Here is a 26,418-nt window from a genome sequence, read left to right as displayed (position 1 = left end):
GCTCCACGAGGACAGGCCATGTCGGTCTTGCTCACCGTGGTGAGCAGTGGCTGTGATATCAGAAATATTCACCATATTGTGAAAGGGAGGGAGAGGGAAGAGAGGGAGGGAGGAGGGGAAACTGAGTGGGCAAAGGGAGACTGGATTCCTATTACCTAAGGGCTCTGGGTTACGGGGGCAGGGGTAGAGAGAAGAACCGGAACACTGGGCCCAGTCTCCAGAGGAAGCTGGGAGAGTGGACTGAAATCGCTGACCCACATCACTGGAGCTCCGAAAAGCAAACTTGTGTCTGTCCTCTGGATTTACTCTTTACAAGCCCTATGCCCCTTCCTTGTGGGGAGGTGGGCAGAGGTAGGAGACCTCCCTGCTTCCGTCCTCCTCCTCCTGGACGCCCCCCCTACGCCGGGCCAGTCTCAGGAGGTGGTTTCTTTCCGCCTTTCTCCCACACAGAGGCTGGCTCGCCTCTCAGTGGGATGGTGAATAAGCCCTTGGGTGACACTAATTGCCATCAGGCATTAGGGGCCTAATGAGAATCATCTTCCTTGACGACTCCAGCACCTTCCATCCCCAGGGCCGCCAAGAGCCCGGCCAGCCCTCCCCACGCTGCACCTCCGAGCTCCAGACAGACGTGGGGTATGGGGAGGGGCGAGAGCCGCTCTCCGCAGGCCCCCATGCCAAGCTGAGGCGGCAACAGCCAGCAGCCGGGGAGGAGGGAGGCTTCCGGGAAGGCTCCAAGCCCATTTTCCAAAAAGAAAATGTCCCTTTTCTAGATGAAAAGGAAACTCACAGTGTCGAGAGTTCTAGGACCGAGACAGGCAGATGAGGGACAGAGACGAAGCGCCCCAGCTGGCCTTGCTCTGACCTACCTCTTCCCACACTCTGCCTGGTTGAGTGAAGAGACATGGGGGGCGGGGGGCGGTGACCGTGAAGATCCACACACACCCCCGCCATACGAGCTATGTCCATAGGATTGAAGACCCTCTTCCTCCAGAGTAGAGTGGGATTGAGAGCTGGTCCTTGGGGGTTGGGGCGTGATACCCAACGATGCTATAAAATCATTTCTATTGATCCAATGCCTGGCTGACAGTTGACGGTTGACTCGTCTGGTCTGATCTGGGTTGCGCTCGAATGGAACGGGCCTGATGGTGGGAAGGAACGCCACCCCCCACCCCTCCCCCTAGGCAGCAGGTGCCTGGGTGAGTGTGCAAGAGGACAGTTCCCCACCCCCACCCCCACCCCCACCCCCATGTCCCTTTAAAGGCTGGCAAAGCAACTTGTAGGAAGGCATGTCCCCTCCTCTCCGTGTCCCTCCACCCCCAGCAGCGGACAGGTTTTCCAGGAGCTGCGTCCCAGACCCATCCCCAAACGGAGCTGAGCCAGCGAGCTCCGGCGCGGCCCGAGAGGGGCTGGGCGCGACAGCTCGGCTGATTCCCACCCAGGGCTCCGAAGAGCCCCACGCAGACTCTGGCGGTGGGGATAGAGTACCCTCTATGCGCGCCTGTCCGAGAGACTGTAAAACACCTCTGGCGCCCGGCGAGGAGAGAGCATCCTTTGAAAAGGGACAACAGTGGCTGCGGTGGCGTCTTCCCGGGGGGAAATGCGGCCGCCGCAGCCGGCCGGCCCCACTGGGGCCCCAGCGCTAGCCTGCTCTGAGGAGGAAAAATAAAACATGAAACAGGGGTTAGCGGAATCGTGAGGTCGGCCCTTGCCCAAGTCTCATTAAGGAGACGCGCGCGCTCCCAGGCTGGGAATGCGGAATGGACACGTGGACAGGGAAGGGGGAGCTGGGGCGCGAGGCAGGGGTGGGGGGGGCGTCTCCGTGGCGCGCGAGTCGTGGGCCGCGCGCTCCGGGGCCACGTGACCACGGGGAATCGGGGAGGGGAGGGGAGGGGAAGGGAGCGAGCGCGCCAGGCTCCGCGCCCGCTACTGCCGGGGTGGGCGCTGAATCCCGGACGAGGGAGGAGGGCGGGCGAGCGCGAGTGTGTGTGTTTCTCTCGAGTCATTTACGGCGGAGCAGCCGGCGCGATCGCCGAGGAGGCGGCGGCGGCGGCTTCGTGCAACTGTGGCTCCCCCCACCTCCTCTTCCTTTTTGCTCCTTGATTCTTCTTCTCCCCTCACACTCGTCCATGGGGAGCCGGCCCCCCTGCTGGCACCTCCTCTCCACTCGGCCCCGTAGGCACCAGCTGCCGCCTCCCTGGCCGCGGGCTGCGCGGGCGCCCGGTGCCCCGGCCCCTGGCGTGGCGCCCGGGTCTCGCCGCCCGCAGCCCAGGCAGGCGCGGCGCTCCGCTCACCCAAACTGACTCCGAGAGAGAGAGCGAGCAGATGCCCGGCTGCACCGAGACATCGGGCATCCGGGGGCAGGGCGGGGGCGGCGGGGAGGAGGAAACATCGGAGACTCTGAACCCCGGAAAAGTTCAAGGTTTGTGCAGGTTCCCCCGGGAAAGGCGAGGAGCGAGGCGGAGCAGCGTGGCCCTCTGCTGAGACAGCGAGACCAGGGAGGAGAGGGGGGAGACCCGGGGCTGCCGCGGGCTGGCCGAGCCCCTCTCCATCCTACGACGCTCACGGCCAGGAGGCTGGAGTCGGCGCACGGGGCAGGAAGGGCTGGGGTCAGGCGCAATAGCCGGGTTTCCCGCTCACTCGCTTCTCCAAACCCCATCTCCATGGGGCAGCCCGTCCCGGCCGCGCCACCCTCGCGCCAGCCGCGGTGCCGCTGCCCAGGCAGGCGGCGCTGAGCCTGCCTCTGTGGAGCCCGGGCCCTGATCGAGACTGGAGATAGCGCGCTGGAGCCAAGCAGGGAGCTCGGCGAGGGTACAAGCCGCGGGCTGCCCATCTCGGGCATTCGGTCCGGGCGTTGCCTCGGGTCGTGGCGACCCGCGTCGCCGGTCTCATCACTGCACGGAAACTTTTCCTTCTCCAGATGGGTTAAAGTTGCCTGGATTTTCTCTTTCTCTGCGAAAGAAATCATTCATTTGCACCTAACCTGGGATTTTTATGCTGGAGCTGCTGCTGCAGGGCGCTCAGAGGAAGGAAGCCGCGCTATCCATGTGGGGTTACTACCGAAACCGAAGAAACTGGGGTTTGCATCGGAAATCTGCACCCTCGAACGAGTTCGGATTCGAGCTGGGCCGCGGGGCTGTGGAAACCGACACTTGGCCCTAGGCAACCCGCGAGACGCCAGTGGCCACCCGGCCCCAGGAGCGCACGTGCGGCTCCCCCCTAGCCGCACAGATCCTGCAGGGGGCACCAGCCGGGAGGTGGAGGCTCCTCCCGCCTGGTGCTGCGACCCCACCAGTTCCGAGGGTGTAGCCGGCGGCGCCCGGGACGCCCCCTCCCCTCAAAGTGTCCCCGAATTGCACTCCCTGGCCCCCAGAGCCTCAGCAGAGACAGCCGGACGCCACGGCCACCCGAAGTTGGATGTGACCAAGCCCAGCCTGGGGCCAAGTCGTCGTCGACCGTTGCCCCCTCGGCCCCCTCCCGCTCCCTCCTCGGCCATGGCCCCAGGGATGCCGGGCCGCGGCGGCGCCGCCCTGCTCTGCCTCTCGGCGCTGCTCGCCCACGGTGAGTATCGCGGCGCGGACTCGGGAGTGAAGATGCGGCGGGAGCCGCTGGAGGGGGCAGAGAGGAGCCTGGAGAAGGAGAACCTCCACCCCAGGGCTCGCAGCCGCCGCTCCCAGCTTAGCATCTCGGGCGGCAGCTGGAGTTACCTCCAGCCCCCAAACCCTTTGGCGGGAGCGGAGGCTGCGAGGCCCGCCCTGAGGACCGAATCCGGCCCCGGAAAAGGACGAGAAGGGGTATCACTCCAACCTCCTCCTGGTTAGAGAGCAGGGTCCAAACCCGGGAGTCTGGAGGCGTGTCCGCCCACGGAAATCTAAAGGGACCCGAGGGATCCGCTGGATCGCATCCGGGCCGCCCCTCCTGCCACTCCCAGCCCGGCAGCCGGCGGGGCTGAGGGCGCTGGGGACCGCGGGGATCGTGTCTACGCCCGCCCCTGGCGCGCAGGCCGGTGCGGGGTCGCGCCGCCCGCTGCCTCGCTTCCTGCGGCGGTCCTGGAGAAGGGAAGTGGACAGGGGCCTGGGGATCGCCTGCCCGCCGTCCTGTGAGCTGCATCTAAATGGCCGGCTTAGCCGAGCCAGAGGGCGGGGGTCTGGGCGGCGGGCGGAGGGAGCGGGCTCCGCGCTCTCGCGTTCTGCAATCTGTTGCGTCTGCTCCCCAGGCTCGCCCCGGGCTCCGCGGTAAAGGGGGTGGGAGCCGGGGTTGGCGCGCTTTGGCAGTGGGACAACAGGGATATGGGTGGGGGACCTAGGGTCGCGGAACAGCCCCCCAGAGTGGGAACTCCGATCCGACGGGAGGAGGCTGCAGCGGGCCTTCCGCAAGCTGGAGGCGCTCCAGGAGGCGAGGGGCGCTGACCGAGAGGGGAGGGAGAGAGCTGGGGGCGGGGGAGGGGAGAATGGAGAAAGAGAGGCTCTCTGCCCCCTCCCAACGGGAAACGAGCGGAGCGGGCACAGAGTTCCCCAGCCAGCAAGGGATGGGGGACTTGGCTGCCCCACGCCGAGGGGTGAGCCTGGACAGCCTGGAGAGGGGCTAGGATGGAGGGGGCAGTGGGCTCTCCGCGCTGGCGGAGGACCTTCCATGTACCCTGCTCAGCTTTTGCCCACGTCTGCCCGGTCCCTAGGAGCCTGCCCAGGCGGGCCGTGAGCGCGCCCAAGGTCTCTAACCAGCGGCCTCTCTCACCCAGACCAAGGCGCCTTCTCAAGGTTGAAAGAATAAGGAGAAGAATGGGCTCTGGGAAGCTAGGGTCCTGAGGCTAGGATGGGGTGGGGAACAGGCTGACCTCCCTCTATGAGTAGATTGGTTCTCCCCGGCTTCAGCGAGGTGGTGGCTCGCGGTTGGGGGGCTGTTTTGCGTTCATTTCACCAGGCACAGCCAACCTCAGTTCTTTATCAGAAGAATGGGCAGGGGGAATGCTGCTGGGACCCAGAAATCTCGGGCTCCGTGTGCAAGACTGAGGGTGGGGAGGAGGTGGGGAGAGGGGACTCTGGATGTCTGCGCACTGGAACTGCAGGGGCTAGGCTTGTGACCCGGACCCAGCGAGCAGGGAGTTTGGGGGCACAGCAGGAGGAAACCCAGCTCAGGCCTGGGTCTAGGCGTGGTTCTGCCCCCATCCCCTGCGTCTTGCTCCCAGAGTTCCCTTCCAAAAGCCCAGCCATGGCCTCACCTCCAGGCAGCTCAGGCACTCTTATTGGGTTCCGACGGCCCGCCTTTCTGACCCCTCAGCCTCCAATGAAGGATTCTTTCCCCTCCCTCACCTGCCAGAATCTTGTCGGCGTCCTAAAACCCAGCCCCAGTAGGGCCTTGCTGTCCTGGCATTGCTTCTCTCGGAATAAGTCTGCCTCCTCTCCTCCTTAGATATCGGTGTCTTCTCTTGTACCCAGTTAGTCCTGGAGTGGTGGAGGCAGGTGGTGGGCTTATTCTTCTCTGTCCCCCACACAGCCAGTGCTTAGCACAGTGCTCGGGACACCCAGGGCCCAGGAATGGCTGGTGATTAGAAGGAAACTATTTGAGGAGGTGGAGCATGGGTCCCCCACTGGGCAGGCATTTCCCCCTCCTGATTATCTGTCTCCCTTTCTAAGTTTCTTCCCTGAATCCCCAGCCCATGCCTCAGACTCCCCTTCCTTAGGGAAGAGTACCAGCAGATGCTCAAAGCTTGGGGACCCCCCCCCAGATGGATAAGGCCAAAGAAGTTCCTCCCGCAAAAATACCATCTCGCCTGGGTTTCCCCTTCAGGAATACCTAACACACACACACACACACACACACGCACCCAAACCATGCCTTTATCAGGAAAAGGGTACATGGATTTAGTCTCATTTCAAGCTAACTCTTGGTAGGGTTTTCTGGGCTCTTCAAAGATGCTGGAGCGGGGGTACAGTTGCACATTTTCGTGCCTGGCAGGCTACCGAGGCCACAGGGCTCTGACCACACAGCCAGACCTGGAGCCAAAGAGCCTGGGTTTCTGACTCTGGCGCCATCGGGCAGGCTGACCTCGGGCTGCCTCCCTCATGTTCCCCATCTTCCCCAACAATGTGGCCCCTGGCCCATCCCTCCCCTTCTCACTCTCTGCCAGGACAGCTGGGCAGATGCCATGTGTGAACGGAGCCCCACTACCTTTCAGGGCCCAGCTCAGCCTCTGGGGTGGCAGCCCCTACACTGCTGTCAGTCTCAAGGCTTCTGCCAGAAACCATCTGAGAAGGCCACTTTCCTGCATCTGGTCTCTGGAGAGCTGTTCTGCTCCATTTTTAGTTTGGATAGGAGTTTAGCAAGGCATGGTGGTTGCTTAACCTGTTAGAGGACTGATTATGTCAGCTTCCGACTCAGTATCCTTCACTGGCTCCCCACTGCCTGTGGGATCAAGGATACACTCTTTGCCCCCTCAACATACAAGGCCCTCTGGGATCTTGTCTCAATCTACATCTTCACTTCTGTGGTACTGCCCCCCTCCATCCTCCGTGCATCTTATGAGATATCGCTCTTTTCACCTTCCTGCCTTCCTGCTTTTGCACCCACCAGCCCCTTCATCTGGAATACCTTGCCTCCAGAAATCCTTACCTTGCCTTCAAAGCCCAACTGAAACATCACCTCCTCCAGGGAGTCTGCCTAGATTACCCCTTGGCTGCTCATCAGCAGCTCCTAAACCCCAACAGAAGTAATTGGTCTCTTTCCTGTGCTGCCTTGGCCCTTCATGCTGCCTTCCCAGCACTCCTCAGGGACGGCAGTGTGTGTGTGAAGGGTATGTGTGGGCATATTTATGGGCGTATCTATACATTTACCCCTCCTGATCCCCACACACTTGCATTTAGGGCAAGAGCCATATCTTCTTCGGTTTTGCCCCACCCTCCAGTGCTTGACACATAGTAGGCACTCAAAAGAAATGAATGGGGTGTGAAGATAACTCTGTTGGGGGCCCTCGCATTGTCAGCTGAAAAGGGAGCTCTGGGGTGTGAGGCAGAAGAGGGGAGGGGGAGGAGACAGACAGAGACACCAGGAAGAGAGCAAGTGGCCATACCCCTCGAGTGGCCCGTACAGGGTATACGTGTCTGGGGTGACGTGTTGTAACACGATGTGAATGTAGTGTCCCATGATGCTCCGAATGCATGATCTCAAATGCTTGTGTCCTCACTGTTGTGGTCACCAGCCTGGCTTCTCTTCCGGGTTGTGTCCGTGCTCTCCCCACCCCACCGATTACCCAAGTTCTGGGCTCCTTTGGAGATGGAGGGAGGACACAGCAGGAGGACAGGGTCAATGCTGGCCTTGGGAGGCTCCCTCACTACGGGGAGTGAGGAGTGATGCTTCCCCCTTCCCCCTCTACACACACCCATCTTCCTGGCCACCTGGAGCCCTATGCCACAACACAGCCTTGTTAATGTTTAAGACCAGTAGGTGGGGATGTGTTATAAACTTGGTGGCAGAAAATGAGCTGTATTGGAATCCATTCTGAGGATAGTGCTTGGCTGAAGGACGGAAGGCCACTTTGGAACACCAGGATGGGACCCGGGCACCTCCTGGCCCTCCCTCAGGACTTGTCTGAAAGTGATAGACCCCAGGCCTGAGATCGGTAGTGAGTGCTTGTGATGCTGCAGAATCTGAGAACCAGAGAGGCACCAACTCCAACCTGGGGCAGAGGGGATAGGGGGCAGGGTGGTCTCTCTTTGTTGCCCTACCCACAGTGATGGCGGTTCACAACACCGAAACTAAAAGAGATCACAGAACCTCCAAATCCAACCTTTGTGCGGATGTGGAAATGGACACTTGGAGAAGGAAAGGGACCGGCCAAGGTCATCCTGCCAGTTCATTCTGGAACCAGGACCAGCACCAGGGCCCAAAGGGGTTTCCTAGATGGGCAGTCTGCCCCAGGCCCCTCGGCAGAGATTCCACCACCTCTGTCATCCCCTCTGTCTGAGGCTTCGTCTTCATACAAAGGTCTCTGGCCTCAAGCTAGCCTCGGGTCCCAAGCAGTCAAGGTAATCAGTCACCAGTAGTGTTAATAAACCTTGCCAAGCACGACAGAGGGCACATGGAGGGGCTCAAAACCTGATCTTCGGCTCCTTGTCATGAGCTTGGAGTCCAGCTGGGGAGATGAGAAAAAGGCCCCCATTCTGAAACTCAAGGCGGTCTGGGTCCCTGGGATCCATCATACATAGAGGTTCAAATCCTGACTTTGTCATCAGCTTGCTGCGTAGCCACAGGACAGTCACCTCCCTCTCCAAGTCTTGTTTTCCTCCTCTGCAGAGTGAGAGGAGGCGATGCCCGCCAAGCCCCCTTGCAGCTCACTTGTTCTGCCACAGAGAAGCCTCTTGTCGCCTCCCCTGTCTCTCCGCCCCACACCCATGCTCCTTCCGCAGAGGCCAGCCACAGACGCTAGCAAATGGATATGATTCTTCCTCCCCGTTCCCTCCCCAGGGTCTTCCTTACTGCTTCCTTGCCAGTGCTCAGCACAGAATTTTAATAAGAGATTAATGAACCAGTTGTGGGGTGGCTTTTTTTTTTGAAAATAAATTAATGTTTCTATTTTCCTGCTCTGTCTTTTTAAATGAAAAGTGGGCCTCCTTATCATCAATTCAGCTGGCGGTGCCATACTCCAGCAGTCCCCAAGGATGGGGCAGTGTATCGGGGAGCACCGACTCTCTGCCAGCTACGGCATCAGTCTCTGGAGGACCACTAGGCTGCCGGGGAGGGGGCGGGGCACGCACTAAGACAGGTGAGGCCGGTGTGGTAACAGAGGGGACAAGCCACTCTTGGGAGATAGGCTGAGGGTCCAGAAGTCATTATCGCCTTTCCTCTGCCAAGTTTGCCCCTCTCCGCTCCTCCTCCACTCCTCCCCCACCGCCTCCCCCGCCAGGTCCCCCCCTTCACTCCACCACCCCAGGCCCTGCTGGCTGTCAGACAACCCAGCAGGATGAAGTGGAAAATGGAAGCAATTACCTGGATTATTCAATGCTTGTTGCACAAATGAATGAACGCAAGAATGAATAATTCAGTGCAGAAGAAAAAAAGGGTAGAAAAGATAATTGAAGAAAACCCTTTTTGGTTCAAATTATCTAGATAATTATCTGCCTTTGGAAAGTTCTGCTTTTTATCAGACTTGAATCCTTCCTGCTGCATTCTCACCCACACCTTTTTTGGCCCATGAGAATGGGCAACTGGTTACTCTCTTCTCTTGAGTGACTTCCTGTTCAACTCAAACTGAAGGGCGGTGGGCAGGTCGTGTGCTGGAGGAATTTCTCAGCTTCTCTCTGTTTCCTGAGCCCATCTCTCAGGATCCTCAGAGCTGGGAGAGTGATGTGCCCAGGATCACCTGGATAAATGGATGACACTCAGAATGGTCCAGGTTCTCAGAGGCATCCCCATCCAAGGATCCAAGGTCTGGACAGCATCAGACCTTACAGGGCGAGCCCTTAACCCTGGGAGAGAACAGGCAACCAGGACACCCTCAAGCCCAAACCCCTCCGCAGGAACACAGCCCCAGAGGTGGGCAGCCCTTAAACAGAATCATCCAGAGTCACGCTGAGTGACAATCTCTCTGCTTTTCTGCGGGACAGAGGGGGTGGAGGGGAACTGGTTCCTGCCCTTGGGGATCACTATGACAAGGGAGACATGCCCATCTTCAGAGAGGCCCTAATCTGATGAGGGAGGCACAGCCCCAGCCCTCCAAGGTGGCCTTTGTCCTCTTGCACATTGAGGGGCCGATGGTGAGAGACAAGATGACCACCTTTGCCCAGAGGTTGTAGGACCCCACCTTGCAGGCCTCCACCCACCCTCCCCCAGCCCCCAAGACTGGTGGGGAGCCTGGCTCAGGGCCAGGAGCAAGTGTATTTTTGGTGGCTTGGTACAGATGATGCAGCAGACTTGTCACGGCAGGAGAAAGGTGTCGGTGGGAGCTGGCAGTGCAGCGCACTCAAATGCGCACCCGCACGGTCATGGGCACTCACCCGTACACTTGAGGGTCCCAGCAGTTCTTTGGAGTTTAGATCCATGATCTCATTTGGTCACTGGGAGACCAGTGACCGCCAGGTAAAGGCAGCAACTAGCATCCCATTTTACAGAGGGTAAAGCTAAGGCTCAATGGAGACCTGGCCACACCAGCTCTTGAGGTCAGGTTTTCTGACCGTGAATACGGAGGTCTTCTTGCCGTACCCCTCTGTCTCATGCACACAGGGAATAAGCACAGATGGGGACCAACAGCCACATGCCCACATACCTGAGCGAGGCCCACCCATCTGGCCGCACTCATCTCTCCAGTCCTTTACCTGGGTCACGTGCTTTTCCATGTCAGAGCCTCTGTACATACTGTTCCCTCTGACCAGAACACTTTTCTGCCCCGTCTCCTACTCAGCCTTTAGGCCCAAGTGGATCTTCCTCCTGGAAGCCTGCCCTGATTCTGAGTTAAACAAAGACCCACCAATCCCTGCCACTCATTTCCGATTTGCCCTCTTTGTAAAACTGCACTGCCTGGCCCCCTCACTGGCATTAAACTTGAATGGACCTGGAAGTCGTGTGCCCTCTTCCCGGTGCTGTATCCCCCGGTGTCTATTGGGATCTCTGGAATAAAGTAGGCATTTAACAATTTGTCAGACGAGTCGCTGAACGTACACTTGTGCACATACATGTACACATAGACCGCTTCCCTGTCTCTCAGCAAGTATTCAGTTATTGCCTACTGTGGGCCAGGCACTGTTCCAGGCACTTGGTCTTAATCCATGAATACAGCAAAAAGCCCTGCACTCATGGAGCCTTTATTCTTGCGGGGGGCAGAGAGGAGGCCACAGTAAATAATAAACATATACAGTAAGGAAATTATATGTCAGAAGGCAACAAGAGCTGAGGAAAATAAAAGAAAGGTAGGGTATGGGAATTGGGAATTCCAGCGCACGCACGTGTGTGTGTGTGTGTGTGTGTGTGTGTGCGTGTGTGTTGGGAGGGGTTGTGCAGTATTAAAATGAATGTTCACTTGATTAAATGTCATGAAGCAGACTTGAAGGAGGCAAGGGAGCATACTAAGTGAATATCTGAATATCACATTGGGACCAGTCCTAGGGCAGGAGTGAGCTTGACCATTCAAGACAGCAAGGAAGCCAGAGGGGCTGGAGCACGGTGCAGGCTGGGAAGGGTGCAGGGAGATTAAGTGGGGAAGGGAGGCCCTAGAAGATTAACTGGTAAACTGAGTGAAATGGCCATCGCAGGGTTTGGAGCGAGAGTGACCTGATCTACTGGCAGCTGCAGGCTTGCGGAGCTCCAGACCTGTGGGGTAGGGACCCCACCCCCCGTGCCACAGAGGAGACCTCTGTCTGCTCTCTTTAGCTCCTTGCCCCGCACAGTCTTGGCTGTGGCTGTCTTTCCTGCCACCGCGCGGCCACCCCATCGGAGGCAGGACCAGGGTGTGCAGGGGGCAGACTGCTGCAGAGACCACCCAAGGATTTGCAAGGCTGGCTTCCAGACCCGCCCAGCCAAATTAGCTATGTGGCCACCCAGGCCTCTTCCATGGACTCGAGCTTCCTGTACGTAAAATGGGCTGCAGCAAAATCCAGTCTGCCTGGATCTCTGAGAAGTCCCACAGCGACTCCGGATTACCTGTTGCTTTGACCTCTCTGCCTGTCTCTGTTTTTTGTCTGCAAGTGCTCAGCTGGTGGCCCCTTCCTCCCACGACTGGCCCCCTGCCACCGCAAGACCACTGCAGCCCATGTCTCTTAGCCAACGAGGTGACCTGCCCCAAGCTGACCCACTGCCCTGTCCTGAGTCTCCCCGGGTCACCCCAGTCTCCCCTGCCCTGTCCCTTCTGGGGAGAGACAGGCATGTGGGGCCTTTGTCCAATAGGAAGGAACTCTTGGATTGGAAATACGAAAAATTGCCATTTTCTCAGCTGCCAACACAGCAGAGAAATGATCTCAGTTTTCTGTGGCTGTTCCCGACAGGAGAAAAACTGCCAACCGCCAGCCCCCGTTCATGAGAGGTCTGAGATGCTGAGGAAAGGGAGCTGCAGCTGGGGGAGGTGGCGGGGTGAGAAGCTGGGGTGGGAGTGGGGCTGGCTTGGTGCAGAGGGCTGAGCTCCCCGCTTGGCTGCAGCGCTCCTGCCTGGGAAGCCCTCCCCCACCCAGCGCCCGCCGACCACCCACCTGGGTCTGAGCGGCTGTTGAACTATCTAGTTATCTTTTTTTTTTGAATATATTTATTTTATTTATTTTTGGCTGTGTTGGGTCTTCTTTGCTGTGCGCAGGCTTTCTCCAGTTGTGGCGAGCAGGGGCTACTCCTTGCTGCGGTGCGTGGGCTTCTCACTGCTGTGGCCTCTCCTGCTGCGGAGCACGGGCTCCAGGCACATAGGCTTCAGTAGTTGCAGCACGCAGGCTCAGTAGTTGTGGCTCACGGGCTTAGTTGCTCCGTGGCACGTGGGATCCCCCCGGACCAGCACTTGAACCCGTGTCCCCTGCATTGGCAGGCGGACTCTTAACCACTGAGCCACCAGGGAAGCCCTCTAGTTATCTTAATAGTCACTTCTACTAACTGAGCACCTAATATGTGCCATGCCCTGTGCTGGGCACCTTTGGAGCCAGCAGACTGTTCGGTCTCTCCTGACGTTCATAGTTCTCCTCCACCCTCACCTTTTCCCTGCACTCGGCTCTAACACCAACCTGCCTGGCTTTGTCCATCCCCTTGTGATTTCTGGGCAAGTTACTTAACCACTATGCATGTTTCCCCATCTGCAAATGATTATAAAAATACCCAACTTAGGGCTTCCCTGGTGGTGCAGTGGTTGAGAGTCCGCCTGCCGATGCAGGGGACACGGGTTCGTGCTCCAGTCTGGGAAGATCCCACATGCCGCGGAGCGGCTGGGCCCATGAGCCATGGCCGCTGAGCCTGCGCATCCGGAGCCTGTGCTCTGCAACGGGAGAGGCCACAACAGTGAGAGGCCCACGTACCGCAAAAAAAAAAAAAAAAAAACCAACTTAGAGGGTTGTTGAGATGAGTTGAGTCATTATTCCAAGTCAGATATTGAGAACAGTGCCTGGCACAGAGTGTCTGAAAATGATAGTTCTCAGTATTATTGTTATTAATATTATCAGCACATGCCAGGCACTGAGTTAAGTGTGAAAATGAAGAAGATACAGGGCCTGTCCCACGAGGAGCTTCTAAGGCGTTGCCCTGGGGAGATGAGCTGTTTCTCCACAGATTGTGATCAAATTATGCCATAGACATGTTGGAAGGGATACAGAGTTGGGAAGGGAGAAATCTCGTATCTGCTAGAGAAATCAGGGGAGACTTCATGGAAGAGGTGCCACTGCAGAAAGCCTTAACCCAGATTCAAGAATTCTGCCTCTTAAGACTAATCAGTCAGCATCCCCTCTGTGTCCGAGACCCTGAGGAAGACAGAAACGTAGGGCAAAAGTTGTCCCTGGCCTACCAGCTCTGAGTCCAGCATGGGAAGAGCCACAGCTGCCTGTGAGGGAAGAGCAGGCAAGGGGGCTAAATGCAGGGTTACCTGGATGATCTCTTAAGACCTCTCAGAACTTTGACCCTGTGCTCCCTGGAGCACTGGGGAGCTGTGGAGTATTGTGGAGTGGGGGAGTGGCTTGATCAAAGCAGGGATCTAGCAACACTGACTTGGCTGGGGGCAATTTGCAGATTGGAGCCATATTGAAGGAAGCTGTTCCAGCAGCTGATCTGGGAGTGAGGGCTCTTGGGATGGGGAATGACCATTAGAAGTCATCAGAAGTACCACCACATGGCAGACAACCGGGGAGACGAATCTGAGCGCCAGCCCTGCCACTTAGCAGCAGCCTGACCTCTCATTTCTACTCCTTGGTTTCTGCCTCTGTAAGACAGGATGGCAAATGGGGAGCCTGTAGCATACGGCTCAGTATTTGGAGCTTCTTTATTATTTTAGCAGCTAAAGCCCAGAGAGCAGAAGGGACTTGCCTGTGGCTCACAGCCAGTTCTGACCCCCTTGGGTGGGGACAGGAATGTCTTTATTGTCTGGTCAGGAGTACTGGGGAAGGTGGCCCAGTGAGAGCACTGAGACAGACAGGATCTCTCTCGCAATTTTTAATAGAGGCCCAGCCTCCCTCCTCTTCCCTCACCCTAGCCCTCCATCGGCACCTGTTGGTTTGCTCTCTGAAATTCTCCCTGGACTGTGGCACAGAGGGGCCGCTCAGTCGGGGGAGATACTTAAAGTTAGGGGAGGTAGATGGGAGCTTCAGGCCCCTCTCATCCTGGAACCATCCTTATCTGAAAGATGGGGAGATTAAAGTCCAGACAGGGGAACCATCTTAGCCCAGCACACAGCAGTCAGGCGTGGCAGAGCCGGACCTGAGACTCAGGTCCCTGCTCCCAGGCCAGTGGGCTTGCTGTTGTGTCTTCAGAGGCTTTGCATGAGGGTGTTGGAGGTTGGGGGCAGCGTGGCCAACTATTGCTGGAGGAAGCTGGTTGGTCACAGATTGGGGTTCCCCCCAACACCTAGTTAGCTTCCCCAGGGGCATATCCAGGGGAAGAGCCCAGCAGGCATGATGTGTACACGGAGTAACCAGATGCCATCTCCAATAATCACATCCCAAACAGCATGAAATGTGAACTGTGGGGAAGACTTTGCTAAATGTATGACTGGTTTTCTCATTTTCCCTCCGTTCCCCTCCCTAGGACCCCCGCCTCTCCTCTTCCACACCATGCACACACACACATACACATACACCCTCCTGCATTTCCCATGCATCCCATTCGGGCCTCTGATACCAGCCCAATGAAGGCCACTTTTGTCCTTGTCCAGCCCTAGAAGCGTGACTTCTCTGTCTGGGTGGTAGGCAGGAGATGTGAGTATTTGAAGGTCAGGTTCTCAACCTCGAAGTGTCCTAGTGTTCACCACCATGACCGAGGCATCTAGAGCCATTGGCAGTTGAAAAATGGCTGCACTTTATAACTTTATTACAGGTAATCCTCACTGCGAAGTTGATAATCATCATGCCCATTATGTGGATGAGGAAACTGAGGCTTAGAGAGGAGACGTGATTGGCTCAGGTCACAGAAGAAGAAGAGGAAGAGAGACTATGTCTTCCACTCCCCCGGGGCCCTGATCTCCTGACTGTGGAGCTCTGGGTCCCAAAGCCCCTCCTCCAGGCCCCAATATCAGAAGAAGTGACACACTCAATCAGCTTGATCCCAGTATGGTCAACTCACCCATGCAGGTGCCCCGATCACAGAAGGGGAAACCAAGGCAGGACGGCTGGCTCACCCACCCGTGCCCCCTTCCCTCTTCCTCATGTGTCTCAGCCGTCTCTGCCCAAGATACACTGCCCCCCCCTCCAGCCATCCCTTTTCCTCGGTCCCTGGCTGCTGCCTGGGGGGCTCCCAGGCAGATATGTCAGACCAGAACCCTCCCCCAACCCACAACCTTCAGAATCCAGAGTCTCCTTCCTTCTCCATATCCCTGCAAAGCCGATCTGCATAAAACCATCCCTGGGCCCTGCCTTTAAAACTCTTCATCTTTTCTCTTCTCCCTAAACGGCCCCTAAATGATTTCTGTAAATTGCTCTAAGTAGCTCAAAAAAAAAGAAATAATAATAACTCAGCGACTGGCTGCCTGACCGGAATGTCGATGGCTCTCCTCCTGCCTGGCCGCAGCTCCCAGGTCCTTGCTGCTGGGCACCCAGACGCGTGCCCCTCTCCACACCCAGGAAGGGGTGCATTGCCTCTGAGACCCAGCCTTGCCTCCTCTCTCAAGCAAGAGGCTGCCCAAGTCAAGCGCATCCCCCATGAGACAGGGAGCTCCCCCGGGTAGCAACATCCTTCCCTTCCTTTCCCTAGCCCCAAGACTGCAGACTGTCCCAGGAGAAGCAGGGCCTCCCTCGTCACTCTGGGGCTCCTCCAGAGAAGGCTGGGCCTCTCTCATCAGACTACAGGCTTCACCAGGAGAGACTGTGCCCGCCCCATCAGTCAGGGGATTCTTTCTGGGCAGGGCTGCGGGGGGCACTCAGCAGCCCCCTCTGATTCTAATTTTCCTTGTTCTGCAACCAAGTCCCTTACAGGGCCTCACCTCCTTCACCCCGGATTAGAAATCTTGGTCCTGATTCCTAAACTGAGATTGTTTTATTGATTGATTCATTCATTCATTCTACACAGCTTTCCTCAATACCTACTGTGTTCCAGATGCTGACCAGGCATGTGTGTCCTTCTATAGATTTGGCCCCTTTGAGGCACTCACCCCTGTGACCAGAGCCCCCAGACATGGCCTGGTTCTCCATGGGATAGGGCATCCAGCCAAAGGGCCCTGTGGACATGAACCCAGCCTCAGCCCCTGGTCACCGTCATGATCTCCTGGCCTCTTTTCAGTGTGGACCAGAGAGGGGTCCCTCTTGGAGAGCAGAGGCCAGAGGTGGGAGGGAAGTGCTTCCTACGAGACCCCAGCCTGGCTCACCCTTCCGTCCAGCCTCCTCCTCACTTCCTGCCCATGGAGCTCCACCATCTCCTGGCCACTGGGGGCTGAGATCAGGGCCAGGAGACCTTGATCCAAGCAACCTAGTCCCCAAAATGGTGGTGTGGCCTTGAGCAAGTCCCTTCCCCTTTCTGGGTCTCAGTTTCCCTTTCTGAGATGTGATAAGATTAGACTCAATCACTGATTTTCTGTTATTTTTTCTTTTTTGGCCAGAGAAATACATAATACATACGTAATATATAATGTATTATAGCATACAAAATATATTATATAGAATCCAGATGATATATAATGCAGATCAAAGCAGAGCTGCTGCTGGTTGAATGGAGAGCAGCGGTGTCTCACTGACTTATCTGTCCCACCCTCTCACCCCGTGGCAGCCCTGGAGACCCCCAGGCGCCTAGCTGGCAAGCTCTGGGTTCACTTAGCCCACCCCTGAGGCCCTGCCACTCTGCCATTGGGGGAATCTGGGTGGTGCTGTTGATGGGGGGTGGTCCCTTCACTTCTGCCACCGATTCCCTGAGACCCCGCTCTGTTTCCCAGTTGCGGGGGAAGCCCGTGAAAAGAACTGGCTCTTGCCCGCACCCCCTAGGACCTTTGAATGAGTCCAGCCCCCAAGTAGAAAGGCAGGCATGAGAGCCGCTCAGCAGCAGGTGAGGCCCAGCCCAGTACAGAAGGCGGGATTGTTCCAGATCCACAAAGCCCTTTGTCAGCCTCCCTGCACTTTGATGTGCAGAAGAAGGAAGGAGGGGAACAAACACAGACACCGCCCTCCACTTCCTCTCCGATTTCATTGGAACCCAGTTAAGTGAATAAGTGTTACAAATGTGAAATCACCTTCCACCAACTTGGGGATGGGAGCCTGCGCTCAGCGGGAGCCTGTGAGACCCAGGGTGGGACCTGACCCTGGCCCAGCAGTTTAGGGTTTCCATGGGGTGGGGAAGTGGTGACCTGCAGAGCTCCTAACCCCACAGTGGGAAGAGCTGCAGGGCGGTCTGGTCCAGCCCCTTTTGCAGGAGCACAGCCTAGGGCCCCCAGCCTCCGATATTCACGTTCAGCCAAACTGTATTGACCCAAGATGTGGACTCGCCATCCCAGGTCCCACAGACCCTTGCCTGGTCCGAGTCCAGGCAGATGGAAATGAGTGTCACCGTGGAGGCACGAGCGTGGGTCCCAAGGAGAAACAGAGAGGGGGAGGGGAGTGGGGAGAGAGGGCAGGTATGAGTTTGGTCATCTGTGGGTGCAGGGGCAGGGAAGGAAAAACTCTGTGAGAAATAGGACAACCCAGGCAGTGTTTCTCAATCTTGGCTACACATTCAGGATCTTTTTTTGAATAAATGCTGATGCCTTGGGTCCCAGCCTCAGAGATTCTGGATTCCCTAGCCTGGGGTGTGGTCTGGGCTCCCAGGTGATTCTAAAGGGAAACCATGATTGAGGCTCACTGCTAGAGCAAGACTCCCCCAAAATGGTAGAGGGTGTGGGAATAGAGTAAGATTCACCTCTCAGGACACATCCAGAACTTCTGGATTCGTTTGGCTGGGGAGGGGCCTGGGAACCTGCATTCTATAAAGCTTCCTGGAATTAGGATGATCCTAGAGGGGTCGCCCCAACGCTGGGAGTCCCGGTGGGGAGGGGAGACTTGGAAGCCCCGGAGGAGAGGGGCCCTGGGAAGGAGGAGGAGTGTGGAAAAGGTTTCGATGATTGGACTTGGCCTATTTTTAAATGATTTGCACGGAGACGTCTTTCCACTTTCTCTCTCGTTCCCTTTCTCTCCCTCACTTAGTCTTCTGTCTCAGGACCCAGAACTCAAGGTAACACACTTAGAACCACTGTTCAGTCTCATTATACACATAGTAGGTGCTCCATAAATATTTGTGGAATTAATTATGGGTAACGTCTCTTTGGTGGGCCGGCCTGGAATGTAACTGCTATTGATATTATAGTCTCTATAGAGAAAGGTGTGGAAATGTGTTTCCCAGTTCTAACAGCCAATTTTATTTATTTATTTATTTATTTTTGCGGTACGCGGGCCTCTCACTGTTGTGGCCTCTCCCGTTGCGGAGCACAGGCTCCGGACGCTCAGGCTCAGCGGCCACGGCTCACGGGCCCAGCCGCTCCGCGGCACGTGGGATCTTCCCGGACCGGGGCACGAACCTCTGTCCCCTGCATCGGCAGGCGGACTCTCAACCACTGTGCCACCAGGGAAACCCCCTAACAGCCAATTTTCAATGAACTTTTGATAAGTGGCCCATTTATAAGTTGGAGCGAGAGAGAATGTTCTGCTTTCAATGAACCTAGCACGGACTCCACCCTTGGGGGTCTGTACTGTGTAATATCAGCACCCAGATCGAAGCCAGTGGAGCATTTATGGAGACAAAGAGAGGAACGTAGTCAGAGGGAGGGGGGCCTGAGTGGTGGATGAGGAGAGAAGCAGGAGGGAAGAGCCCAGAGAAGGGCTGATGCATCAGGGCAGGCAGAGCCATGGGTGGGAGGTGCAGGGGCTAGAGTGTGGCCAGGGCCAGGACGAATCAGGGAAGCACACAGAGCGCGAGGGTACTTTTCGAATGGCCTCAGGTCTTGGTGGGGGATGCAAAGACAGGTCTGGCAGGTCAAAGATTCCAAGCAGGAAAAATAGAGATGTAGCCGGAGAGGGGGTGAGGTCACAGGAGGCCCTGAGGTCACAGGACCGCTGACCTGGAGCTCCTGGGCCCAGGCCCAGCTGCCAGTGGGTATTGTGGGAAGGGAAGAGGGATGGTCCCCACCAAGGAGCAGGCAGACACCAGGAGGGGATTCGTGGGGTGGGGGGAGAGTGTCCTTCCTGCCTTCTCACGGCACAGGATTTTTTGGCAGTAACAGCCAACAGTAATCTTGGTAACGGTGTCACCAGAAACCAAGGAGGGTTCTGGCTCTAAACCTTCTAAGGGTTTGCAGGAGACCCTGATTTGATCACCACCCTAGCATCATCCCAGTCATCAGGGTGGAAAGCAGACGGAGAGGAGAGAAGCCGGTCCAGAGCCCGGGGGCACCTTCCCTTCCGTGAGCCTCTGTAAAGCTCAGGAATTGGGCAGCATTTCCGAGAAGCCTTGCTGGTCATTTGGCCCCAGTGGATCCCTCCCTCTCCAAGGGGTGGCCATTGAGCTCAGAATGAGGGGCTTGGGAAGAGCCCCCAGCTCCCGGGGCTGCCCCCCTCCCAGATCAGGCTGTCTCTCCTGAAGCCAGGCTCAGTTCTGCAGGGTGCTCTGACCTCTGGCCTAAGGCTGTCTTTGTCCCCGAAGTCCCAGCCTTACTTCCTGCTGATGGAGGACTCCAGAGAGGCGGCATTCACAGGGGAGATGACCCTAACGGCCTTGGGGGAGGGGCGCTGTCCCTGATCACACAGGGGTGACAGTGATTAAATGTACCAGCAGCTGGGCCACTGGGGCCCTCCCTGCTGCTAATTTGGGTCAATTAAGCCAATTTGTCTTTGTTGACTTGAAGTCCCTTCTCTGTCATGGCTCTGGCCCCTCTGGGGCCTCCGAGGAAGGAAGGAAGGAGGGAGCAGTGCCCTGGCAACACGGCTGCCTCTCTCCCACCCTGTCCCCAAGCCCTGGGTTCAGGGACATTCCTGAACCTGTGGTGCCGGCCGTGGCACTGCCCGAGGGCCTGCACAGCTGTCCTCCCTGCAGCTGCCCCGTAAGGCAGGTCGGCGGGGTTAAACCTTCCGCAGATGAGCAATTGAGAGTCCTCCAGGGAGGAGGAAGCACCAGGTTAGCGGAAGAGAAGTGACCTGAGCCCAGCACTGGGTGCCCTGGGCCAGTGTCCCTCTTGCTGCATCCTTTGGACTCTACAGTCTCCTCCAGGCGCTCAGTCTGGGCTCTGGCCCCAAGGGGTTCCAAGGAACACAGTTTGGAAAGCACTCCCTTACCCCATCAGGCTCCACTTTCCACGAGAAAAGGGAGGCGGGACCAAATTGGTGTCTCCAGAAGAAAGCCAGCTGCCTCTGCTGGGCCTCCCAGCCAAGGAGAGGTCAGTCTTCTAGCAGGGGTAGGAGTGCTGCCTGGAAGCCGGGCCCTGTGAGTCAAGGGCCTGTCTGTCTCTGGAGCAGAGGTAGTGAGGCTATGCCCCGGCCTGGCCTCATAAAAGGGGCGTCGGTTTAGGTGAGAACTGAATCAGAGGCCCGATCCCCAGGCTGACACGCAGCTCTGTTCACCCTGAGCTGTGTGAGCTGGGACAGGCCCCTTCTCTCCTGTGGGCCTCAATTTCCCATCTCTAGTAGTGCAGGGCCTGAAGAAGTGAGGCTAGGACCCTACATCTGGCCTCTGACGAGTCCTCCTGGAGGTGATGGGGGAGGAGGGGGAAGGGGCTGGGAAACGGAGTGCTCCCTCTCTATCTCTGTTCCCAACAGGTGACACTTGTCACATTGGGAGACCGGCAGGGAAGAGGAAGACCCAGAGTTCCCTAGTGTCCCCTGCAGCTCAGGCTTCATCCCCATGGAGCCAATCTGGGCCTAACACTCAGGGCAGAGGGAGGGCACGGCCCGGGCAGTCGTTTCTGGAGAGGTCCGTGGGGGAAGAGAGCCTGGGAGCTGTGCACGAGCAGGGCCAGCACCCACCATGCAATTAGCTGAGCTTCCCTTTCAGACCCTACCAGTTGGCTGCCTTAACCTGTCTCGTGACTGGAATCATGTACGCCAAGGGCAGAAGACGGGAAAGCAGGTCCAAGTGGGAGGGAAGTAAGTGAACTATCTGCAGAGAAATGAGAGCCACCTCTCAGGAGATCTTTCCAGAAGTGCTGGTGCAAAACAGCGGAAGCAGCTGCAGGGGGCTGGATGGTGGTGCTGGCTCTGCACGCCCTCAGCATCTGAGTCAGCTGCCTGTGGATCCGTCCCCCTCAGACACGACCTGTGACCTCTCTGTGCCCCGCCTAGCACGTGGAAAGCCTTTGAAGGACCGAGTAAAGGAATGAATGCATCTTGAGGAAGATAAAGTCCTGAGTCTAATGAGAATGAGTTATTATTAATAGCCCTGCTCACTTGTATCACCAATCACTTCTGTGCCAGGCACCACGCACAGGACTTGCATTCATCCTCATGGCAACCCCATGGAATGTCTACTACTGTTGTGGGCCCTTTAGAGGAGAGGTGGCAGAGGTGCAGTGAGGGTGAGCGACTTGCCCAAGGTCACACAGCTGGAAAGAAGCAGGCCTGGGATTCAAAGCCAGGTTTATCTGAGTCTGGAGGCTAAGCCGCAGACTTCTAATGCCCACAGCCCAGCTACCCAGAGTCCCAGGGCAAGCCTGGAGGGCCAGCAGATGCCGAGGCAGCACTCAGAGGGACGTGCTTATCCCCCACTGCCTGAAGAGCTGCTTGTATTTCCTTATGTAATCAGCCGTGAAGTCTTAAGTGATCAGACTCTGGTCCCTCGTCCCTGACTCTCACACAGGCAATTGCGGCCCTCAGAACATGAACCATATGATGAGTGAGGCTCAGCACAGCTCCAGAAGCACGTGGCTCTTCAAAGCTCAGCCCAGCAAAGGTGTCTCCTTTTGGAATAAGAAGGCCAGGTGTACTCAACACCCTGACCTCGGTGGTGGGGTCAGCGGCGCCAATGGAAGCCCTTCCCTCGTTATCCAGAGCAGGCCCTGTTGAGCCAGCCTCCCCGAAAGACACCCCCAACCTCAAAGCAGCCAGACTCCATCCTGCTGTCCCCCTTGGGCTGCGGGGAACTGCCCCGTGCCTCCAATCAGCTATGGCCTTATCTCCAAGCAGAAGAAGGGCTGAGACAACCCCTCAAAGCACAGGATTCCACGCATCCAGGAAAGATTTATTAGTCAGCTACGACCATGATAATGCCGCATAACATACTGCCCCAAAATTCAGTGGCGTAAAACATGGCGCATTTATTTCTTGCAAGTCTGCAGGTGTCTGGGGTTTGGCTGTTCAGGACTGGGCTTGGCTGGCAAGACTCCAAGCTGCTGGTTGATTCCTTCTGTCCATGTTTCTTGCATCTTCTTTGGACCGGGCACTACTTGAGGCTTATTCTTCTCCTGGCGAAAAGGCCCAATTCTGCAAGTACCTTTCAAGCATCTATGTGTGTTTCATTTGCTAAAATCTCATTGGCTCAAGAAAGTCCCCATGACCAAGCCCCGAATCAGGAAGTGGGGAAGTAGACCCCACCCACCACAGGCCCGGGCAGGGGTGTAGCTGCATCATACTACAGCAGGGCCCAGAAGAATGGAGATGCTAATTCTGTCTACCATGCAGGAAGAGAGTGGTCCACAGTCAGAAGTGGAAAGGGCCAGAGCGGCCACAGGCATAGAAGCTGAGGCCCAGGGAGGAGACAGGACATGCCCAAGTCACACAGCAGAGGCCGGGCAGAGCTGGATACTCAGGGTTCTAGATTGGTTCTGCCTCTCGGCCCTGCTTCTCCATCCTCAGGAACTTCTATGAGGCCCGGTCCCTGGGAGGGGGTGCCTGGGGAGCCATGGGACCCAGCCTCATACCCTTAGTTCGTGCTTGTGTCCCCTGGCAAGAGGGGGGGACTGGGCCACCCCAATCCCATGACCTCTCCAAATAAGCAGAGATGTGGCTATTTTTCTCTAGCCGTAGTCCCATCTGCCATCCCTGGCTACACCTGCCCTGCCCGAAGGACAGCACAGGGGCCCTCTTCTCCCCAGCTCGGCGTCTCCCACCGACCCCTCCCTCTCTCCTCCCTTTCTTGCCTCCTTCTTTCTTCCCGTGCCTTCCACACAGCAGACGGCAATTCCTAAGGATGGCAGCCTCACAGAATCTCACAGTTGAAAGGTCATCCAGGCCAACCCTCTGCTTGTACAGAAGCCCCTGCGCAGCATCCTCGATGGAGATCGTCAGTCTCAGGTGGCTGGGATCCTCTCGGGGACGGGGATACCTCACAAGGCAGCCCCTTCTATTGCTGGGCAGCTCTGATCCCAAGAAATTACCAACGCATTCTTAGTTCCAAGTCTATCTCCACCGTCATTCTGTTCACTGATCTTGATTCAATCAATATTTAGGGAAACCTTACTGTGTGTCAGTTGGGGACTAGAGATACAGAGACGAGAGTCACTGACCACATGCTTAAGGGGCCACAGACCACAAGGGGAGGCAGGCAAGGGTGCAAGGTGACAGGTTGGGGATCCATGGTTGTCCTGGGAAGAACACTTAACCTTTCACGGGCAATAGACAGCTCTTCCCCAGGATACCATGGTGGGTTTGAATTCCAGATTTGTCATCTGTTATCTATGACCTTGGACATGGCTAGACGGTAGCATCCTTCTGCATAAAATTGGGATAATGGATACATGCTCTCATGGAAGAATGGAAGGTAGAGGACAGAAAGCACTTGTCACATGGAAGAGCTCCATGAATGGTACTGTCGCTGTTATTGTTGTTAATTGCACACCCCAAGATGGAATGTGCATTTGGCATGTCTGCACTCCTGAAGTTAAAACTTTGACCTTCAAAGTGGGACTTTACCCCCAAGTTGGAGTGAGCAAAGAACTGCTGGGAAGGCGACTCTTGTTATCTGTCTTCTGGTTGCTTTCTCCCAGAAATGAGGACCAGCAGCGAGACCCCAGCTATGGGTGATCAGACCACAGAAGAGTTAATGCAGATCTTTTTAGCAGAGATGGAGGAGGAGGTGGCCTCAGCATTGAAGAGGATATTCTCTGTTTTTGTGCAGCCTCTTCCAGAATCTGAGGGCGGTAGCGACCTCAAAAATGTCTAGTTGGGGCTTCCCTGGTGGCACAGTGGTTGAGAGTCCACCTGCCGATGCAGGGAACACGGGTTCGTGCCCCAGTCTGGGAAGATCCCACATGCCGCGGAGCGGCTGGGCCCGTGAGCCATGGCCGCTGAGCCTGCGCGTCTGGAGCCTGTGCTCTGCAACGGGAGAGGCCACAGCAATGAGAGGCCCGCATACCGCAAAAAAATGTCTAGTTGGATACCCCCATCTGATTCTGGGAATCAAGAGGGTGAAGACGATAAAGATGTGACGCAGAAGCCACAGTTCCTACCTGGCACTCACAGCAGACATCATTCATCGATTATGGATCTCTTCTTCCCCTGAGTGAGGATTCAGAATCATTCTCAGCTCAGATTTTTTTATAGCAGCCCAGATAGACTTCCTGGAAGAGGTGGGATTTCAGGATCGTTTTAAATGGTGTGCGAATCACAGTGAGAAGTGGGGAAAGCGCGATCCAGGTGTGGAGTTTGGGGGGACGTCTGGGGAGAATCCCGTGTTCCGTTTTGCACGTGGGCTGGAGGAGAAGGCTTACGGCTGCTCCACTGTCTCAGCATAACCTCATAGCAGGTGCTGGGCAAGGCCAGAGGACAGGGTGGGCTAAAGCGGAGTGGGATGGGGATGGGAGAAGGAGGAAGAGGAAGGCGACTGGGAGCAGAAAGGGCTGTCAGGTGGGGGCGGGGCTTAGCTGGGGGAGGTGCCTGACAGGGGTTCCTGCCCCTACACCTTAGGATGCCAGGAGCTGAGCCCGGGGCAGAGAGAGCCCAGGCCGACCTGCCAGGTTGTTGAGGTAACATAAGCTCAGGGAAATTAATTACAGCACTTGCTTCTCACGCTATGTATCAGCCCCTCAGCGCGGCAGCTTCATCCATCTCCCCTGCTTTTGCCCCACAGTCTTGAGTGTATGTAGTGTGTGTGTATGGGGGGGGCGGGCAGGGAGACAAGGCCACCCTGTCAAGGTGTCAAGGACACCTCCTGGCGTCACTCCCCTGCTCAAGAACCCTAGTGGCTCCCCATGGCCCATGGCACAATGGGCAGACTTTTAAAGGCACAGGAGCTATTATTCGTGTAAAAGCCTAGGTGACTACAAAAGCTGATCAGGATGGCTGTGAACCCTCCTCCTGTTGGGCCTGAGACACTTCCATGGAGCCCCAGGGCTCCACAGAAAACAGTTTGAAAACCCCTGGGATAAAATCCACAGATGCCTTCGCCTGGCATTCGAAGCCCTTTGCCCCCTGATGCCCATCCAGTCTCAGCTCTCCCTGTGACATGCCACTCAGTCCAAAGCTGCCTTTAACCCCTGGCCCCTTTGCCACCCTGTTCTCTCTACCTGAAAGGTCCCCGACCCCCACCTAGGCCCCATCACACCCAGGCAGCCGTTGAATTTCCACCCATTCTTCAACACCCTACACCCACATCACTCCACCTTCCTCAGGCATTTCTTCTGTAGGTATCTGGCTTTTCTTCAAACACCCGGGGAGCTCCGCTCTTCTCCAAAGCCTTACAGCACTTCCTACCTTTTATTTATGTGGTTATTTATGTACTTGTCTGGTCTCCCTGTTAGCCAGCAAATTCCTTAAGGGCAGAAACCATCTTCTCTATCTCTGTCTCCCTGGCAGCTCCCAGCAGGGTCTTGAGCAGAGAAAGGGCTGAATAAATATTTATTTGTTGAATATCTTTATTGAGTGTTAGTTACAAGCCCTACTATTGTACTAGGCAGTCAGGCTGCATAGTGAAAGGCCCGCTCCCTGCCCTCAGCAAGGCTTCTGTCTAAGAGAAAGCAAACTCTGTAAACCAACGGTGGCAGCACAGAGAAAAAAAGTACAGAATGATGCATGTGAGCAGCTCAGAAGTCAGGGCCTAACCCAGCACTGGGGGAGGGTCAAGGAAGTCTTCATGGAGGAGGTGACACCTGGGAGAAGTCAAAGGGCAAGTGACACCTACCAGGTGGAGTGTGAAGGGAACAGCACAGCAGGCAGAGGGAACAGCATGTGTGAAGGCACGGAAGGCAGGTGGCTGGAGTCGCCCAGACCCAGGTGTGTGGGCTGGGGAGGGGGGAGAGGTAGCGCAGGTAACACAGAGCACTGTGGGAAGAAGGAAACATTCATGGGAACAAGCATCCCACAGGCAAGAGGAATGGGCTGCAAGGGGGCAGGAGGGAGAGGTGAGACCTTGGGCAGGGCTTTTCTCCTCTCTGAACCTCAGTCTTCTCAT

At 56.7% G+C, this 26,418-nt stretch overlaps 1 protein-coding gene across 1 annotated transcript in view; it reads left to right on the top strand.

The window, feature by feature from the left end:
* The first annotated feature begins 2,387 nt into the window (after positions 1–2,387).
* Positions 2,388–26,418, top strand: part of TMEM132E (transmembrane protein 132E) — a 50,710-nt gene continuing 26,679 nt past the window's right edge. The window contains exon 1 of the mRNA XM_081218985.1: positions 2,388–3,558. Within this exon, the coding sequence (XP_081075111.1) occupies positions 3,492–3,558 (67 nt within the window). The 5' untranslated portion in view covers positions 2,388–3,491. The remainder of the gene's footprint in view (positions 3,559–26,418) is intronic.

This window comes from Mesoplodon bidens (assembly GCF_964165515.1).
Source record: "Mesoplodon bidens genome assembly, chromosome: 19".
Classification (NCBI taxonomy): Eukaryota; Metazoa; Chordata; class Mammalia; order Artiodactyla; family Ziphiidae; genus Mesoplodon; species Mesoplodon bidens.
Note: the sequence above shows the minus strand (reverse complement) of the source record. Positions and strands in the feature narration are given on the sequence as shown.